Consider the following 6596-nt stretch of genomic DNA (forward strand, 5'->3'; position numbering starts at 1 on the left):
CAACATGTTCAACACAGAACAAAAAAGTTATGTTTAAAGACTTGTTTAGTGCACTAATCGTAAAAGAAAATTACGATATTTGCATTTCGAATTATTAGCTATCAGTTTTTATTTATATTTCAAGTAATCTTTTATGACCAATTATCAAAGCCCTTTTACGACGTATTATGAAAATAAATAAAGAAAAAATTAAAACTATCGTCAACGACATAAACACAGCTGCTCCAATTTTCAATTCTAAAAATAATATGATTCGCTGAAAAAAACAAAATCAATAATAATAAAAAAATAGTATTAAAACTAATTTAAATAATACGAAGTTCTGTTAAAAAAGTCAAGTAGAATTTATATCTTACTTCTGATAAGCACCTGTCAGAAGTAATATTAGAGGTACTTCTCTATCATTAAATAAGTTAATTTTTTTCACTATTTTGATTTTAGTAAAACATTGACCAAAATTTTGCGAAGAATCAAAAAATGTTCACTATCTAAGCTCCAAGTCATAGACTCTTTAATAATTTAGGTTAATATGTTTGTTTATACTAGATAATTTGTATAGGAACGGTTGTTAGGGAGCAATTTTCTTGAATTATTGTAAATTATTTTTTTGTAGTTTGAAATTGCTGTTAATGAATATTTATTTTTTGCTTCGTGTTCGTGGAGGACGTTTGTGCTTAATTACTTTTTATAATCTTTGGTTTTTATTTTATTTTATATATTGTTATTGTTTTCTCACGAACCAATGATAAGTGCATTGATTATCAAATAATGTCAAAAAAAAATGCAAAGCTTGCCAAATTTGGTCCAAAAAGAAAAGGGCTAATTAATATAATATGTAGAAGAGCACCCATATATGCCACATAAGCCATAATAAATCGGCCATTGAGTTAAATGGAGCAATTACAATACTTCATAGAAGAATTTCAAGACACAACTTAAAATATAAGGAGATGGGGATACCTGAAAGTTGTACAATCAAAACCTTATGGTGATGAGTTATTAATTCATAAACTGGATTGTAATAATGTCATGTTCTAAAACGTTAAGGTGTAAGGTTAGGTAATTTAAAAACAAAGTATAAAAAGAAATCGTTGTCAAATGGAAAAAAACTTTTTGAAAAGGGTTGTTTGACTAAAAAAAGACATAATTATATTATAGTCATACTATGGTATGGCGATTCGACAAAGTAAGCATATATTAATGCAATGAAAAAAGCAGTTAAGGCTGTGTTAAGTTTGTAACTTTAATAGGTATATGTACCCAATAAATGTACTTGGAACAAGTCTGCCCAGGTATATGTACCCAATAAATGTAGTTTTATAACAACTATTATAAGTTCCCAGTAAACCAAAGGCTAATGTATAAGAAATGTTCTAGAGCTGGACCAGAAACTCGGGCAGCAATAAGTAAATCCCAAATGTTATAAAAAAAATATTTTAAAACAATTAAAACAAAATTAAAAAAAACTTACGCAGAAAAGTAAATATTTCATCATTTTTACTTTCATTATGACAATATTGTTCTTCTGCTGTTCGTCTTGATGTCAGTCTATTTAATTTATAAATAATTTTTATTATTTTGTATAAAATCTAGTTATGTTTCTATATTTGACTCAAATATAGAAATAATATTAGGTATAGTAAGTAATTAAAACGCAAAATTCAATATTTTGCATTTTAACTACACTTAATATTGTTGAGTTTTATTTTTCATTTTTTAAGCTTTATATTTATTTAAGAAAAAAAAATTATAAGTATCAGAATGTGCAAATAAGGTTGAAAAAAATAATCAAAAAGTAAAAAAAATTTTTTTATTTTAAAACTACATTCCTAATTTTTTATCTTAAAATCTAAACAAAAATCCAAATGATCTAACAGTAAAACATTGTTTAAAAACAATCCAGCAACAAAACCTTATTAAAAAACAATCCAACAACAAGAAATGTTTTAAAAACAATCAAACAACCTATTAAAAAATAATACTGACCTTAGAAATTCTAATAGAGGGCACGAGAAACCACAGTTCTTAAGTTTAAATGGAACAGTATTCCCTGATGTATTATTTCGAAACTGCATTTCCACATAAAGGTCTCTAACAAAAATACATATATAAAAATAGAAATACTAAATAAAAATATAAATATTAAATTGATTAGCCAGGAAACTTTTGGAAACCACCTGTAATTATAACAATTATAATAATAAATATCAAACATAAATAATATCAAAATAATTTATAAATATTAAAGTTCACAAACATAAATAGTATCTTTTACTACAATATAATATTATATATATACATATATATATATATATATATATATATATATATATATATATATATATATATATATATATATATACCATATACCCAATCTGTTGCAAAATTAGCATCTGCTAAGGTTGCATCTCTTTGTCGAGCTCAACACTTTCTTACTTCGGATTCTATTCTCTATCTCTATAAATCTTAAATCCGGCCTTGTATGGAATACTGTTGCCATATCTGGGGCAGATCTTCTAATGATGCGCTTTCTCTTTTAGACAAGATGCAAAAACGCATTGTAAATATAGTTGGACCTGCTCTTGCAGCCAACCTCAGACCATTATCACAATGTTGTAATGTTGCTTCTCTTTCTCTTTTCTACAAATACTATGACGGGCACTGCTCTAAAGAGCTAGCGTCTCTTGTGCCATCTACTAAAATTCATTCTCTTGTTACTCATCATTCAATCAAGTCTCATCCCTTTTCTGTAACTATTCCTAAGTGCTCTAAAAACTCTTACTCTTCTAGTTTTTTTCCTCGAACATCAGTTCTTTGGAATTCGCTTCCTTCATCTTGCTTTCCTGATTCATATAATTTGCAATCCTTTAAGTCGTCTGTCAATCGTGATCTTGCTTTACAACCTTCATCTTTTCTCTTCCAGTAACTTCCAACTCAAAGTAGTGGTTGCTTGCAGCCTTGTTAGAAGCAAAGATGCTTTAAAAAAAAAAAAAAAAAAAAAATATATATATATATATATATATATATGGGGTTACCATATTTCTTAAATACAAAAAGAGGACAGATCTATTCATTAAAAAACTGTATGTACGAGTGGGACGTACCAAATGTGTCCAATAAGTGCATGAAACAGGCTTTCATTGGTAACTCATTCTTCTTAGACCTTTTTGAGAGATCTTTAAATGATTTTGATTGTACACTTTATTGTAAATTTTTTAACTGGTCTTGCTGTTGAGGTCCATTTACAACAAATTCTCTATTTAACCATTTCTCATAACAATTTATAAATCTCCCTTTTTGTCGACCTATTTTATACCATTTCTTTTTGAGGTCTTTCATAAATTTTTCAATCAAATTAATAGGATTGTGCTTGGGATAGCACTGAGAAATCAATATACAAATTTTTGATTATATAATAATAAATAATAATATTAAATAATATCAAATTTCAATTTTGGATTCCTCACTAATTAAATTTACATACTTATTTTCATATTTTCTTTTAAAGAAGTAATGAAAAATGTCTTTGTTCTTCATATTAAAACTATTGGTCTCAAAACTATTACAAATTATTTTTTGTGAATATTCTTTATTTTGATTTATCCAAGCTCAAACTTTTATCCGCTATTATTCTTGTATATTCCACTATTTATTTTCATGAAAAACATTATTTCAAAACATCGTGAGTTGGGGGAGAGAGAGGGGGGGGGGGAGGAGAGGAGGGGGGGGGAGGAGAGGAGGAGGAAGGGGAGCAACATTTTATTTTAAATTCATCATGTTTGGACTGACTCTATAGGTTAAAAAGCAAACAAAAGAAGCCAAAACGATGTGAGAACTTTTCTATAAAGACAATTTTTTCATAGTAAAAAATTTCATGGCGAAATTTTTTACTTATGAAAAAATTGGAAACCTGGGCAAAAGTTTTCCTGGTAGATCCAAATTTTATTTTTAACAAATTGTTAAAAAAAAAGATTAAACATCTGGTAAAATATGTTTTTGTAGGTTTTTTTACTTTTTAAATTATTTTATGTTGATATTCTCTATTTCATAAAAATATTTTAAAAATTGGTCTACGACATTTGTAGAAGTCAGTATTTTAAAAATTTTTCTTGAACTTTAAACCCTCCATAAATAACATTCAAAAAAATATTGGGCTGTAAAAATTTAAATCTGGTCTACACATACTATAATTCAATTTTAAGTTTTCATTAAAGAATAAAATTTTTTATGTACTGATGGCATGGTCCTGGACCACTCTGCATCCGTATTATGACACATAATACTTAAGTAAAACAAAGCAATTTTCAATAATTCAGTAAAAAAATTATATCGTGCATCTTTCAAAGTGGTTGGCCAATATTTTATGAGCAATTTGTTACAAATTTGGTTTTTATCCATTACTAGCCTTTTTTTTAGAACATAAGTTCTGAAAGTGATCAAACAACTCGAAACCATCAACTTTTAATTTTATCACCAAGATATTCAATTCCTTTTATCACCAAGATATTCAATATATGGACTATGGACCATATTAAACTAAATATTATATTATTTTATTGGATCATTTTATTGTTTAATTTTATCTGAGCTCATGCTTTTTTTTCAATTCTTAGAAAGAAGAATTCAATTATTCTTAGAAAGAAGCATTTAATTTTTCAAAGTCAGTTGAAGAATTTGTCAATGTAAGCAGAACATGAACTGAACATTAACAACACATCTGCCATAAATAAACCATACTCTTGGTCTTTTCCATTTTACAATATTAGATATGCATAAATTAGGCATTTACGGAAACGGTTTTTCCGGCCAAATTTTGTGCCATACTTTTTGAAGATTTTTAAGAGTGGCATGATATGAACATGTTGTTTACACATGATAAGAATATGTTGTTTAAATACAGTTTATTAAATACTAGTTTATTTTTACATTGTTTTTTTTTATTTTAATACACATTTCTTTTGATCGATATCGAAATCTTTATCAAACTTACTGCACCAAGTTAACATTGAACTGTGCCATTTTTCTTATTAATTCTTCAAAAACATTTTTTCTTACTACATGCTTAAATAAAAGGAAAAAAGCCCAGATACTTTACTAACTCACCCAAAATAAGTACACATTATGTTTTTAACGTTATACACTTAAGTAGAGAGGGGGTTAATATTCGTTACTTTTACCCATTCAATTCCAAGTATCTAAATCATATTTGGTGTTAATTTAGTAGAATACTAATTAATTTAAGTTCATACAAATAAAAATCCAAAATTTTAATAAAAATCTGTATTTTTCAAAAAAAAAAGTAACATTTTTAATGTTTTATAGGGTGTTACAGATGGAGTAACACCCTCTAAATCAAGGGCTTTTTATACATTTTTTATATATGTTTATTGTTCTTGTTAAGAGCTTTCTTTAGATACTAAGTTATCAAAGTTCATGAAGATATATAAAATATATATATCTTCCTGATGAACCTACATAAGGAAAAACAGACTGTCAAAGAAAATTAGATAAGTGTTTTTACTAATTTTATATATACATCTTATCTAATTTTAATCAACAGTCTGTTTCTCCTTCTGTAGGTTTATCAGGGGAAAAAAAAAAATATATCTATATATATATATACACACACACACACGCATTACTAAAATCTAATCTAACAACTAAGAATTCATAATAGTTAATAATCATTCACCTATTTTAAAAACAAATAATATAGTTTGAAATATGACTAGCCAGAAACATTTGCATATCACTAAAATATGCATCAATATTTTGAAAATATCGGATATAATCATAAAAAATACCCATTACTATGTTGGTACAATTCAATCATAAAACAAGATGCAAATGTTGGTGGTGTTATATCCACATTTAATGCTGCTGTCAATGACATAATTGATGTATCATGCTGTGTCAAAATAATTAAGTTATAAATTATTATAATTAAGTTATAAATTATTATAAATAATTATAAATTATTATATATTATTATAAACTATAAATATTATATATAATTAAATTATAAATTATTATAAAATTATTCATAATACATATTACATAATCAATTTTTATTTTTAATTAAAAGTACATTCTTATATATTTTACAGTAAGAACAACTTACTCCTGAGTACATTGTAAGCTTATAGATGCCATCATAAGATTTTGAGTCAAAATATTTTAACATGTTGGTATTTATCAAATTCAATAAATTACCTAAAATAATATAATTATAAAATGTATATAAATAACATAAAAAAATAACAACAACCGACTATTTAACTACTGGTATTTTGAAACTAATGGTGGTTTGGTAAAAATTGTGTAGTAAATATTTTTTTAACAAGCGTGTCAATACTCCCTCAATATATTGTGAAAAAGTATTAATAGGAACACATAAAAAAAAGTTTTTATTTGATAATATAAACTTATAAATAAACACTTTTAAAGGTGTAAACATTTAAAGTAAAATAAAATTGCAATTAAAACTATACAAAAGTAGAGCACAGCTGCAAATGGGTGGCATAACAAAGTAGTAACTATATAAACATATAAGCAGATGGATCCATGCCCTTATCTAGTCTAAAGAAGGAGATAGG

The 6596-nt window shown here is 26.0% G+C and overlaps 1 protein-coding gene across 1 annotated transcript in view; it reads right to left on the reverse strand.

Moving 5' to 3' along the window:
- The window catches only part of LOC100210580 (lysosomal acid phosphatase), a 39941-nt gene continuing 33345 nt past the window's right edge, over window positions 1–6596 (reverse strand). The window contains exons 9-13 of the mRNA XM_065814569.1: window positions 6122–6213; window positions 5805–5908; window positions 1987–2091; window positions 1472–1548; window positions 1–237 (exon numbers count right to left, since the gene is read on the reverse strand). Of these exons, the coding sequence (XP_065670641.1) occupies window positions 113–237; window positions 1472–1548; window positions 1987–2091; window positions 5805–5908; window positions 6122–6213 (503 nt within the window). The 3' untranslated portion in view covers window positions 1–112. The remainder of the gene's footprint in view (window positions 238–1471; window positions 1549–1986; window positions 2092–5804; window positions 5909–6121; window positions 6214–6596) is intronic.

The sequence above is a fragment of the Hydra vulgaris genome, chromosome 12 (genome assembly GCF_038396675.1).
Source record: "Hydra vulgaris chromosome 12, alternate assembly HydraT2T_AEP".
Classification (NCBI taxonomy): domain Eukaryota; kingdom Metazoa; phylum Cnidaria; class Hydrozoa; order Anthoathecata; family Hydridae; genus Hydra; species Hydra vulgaris.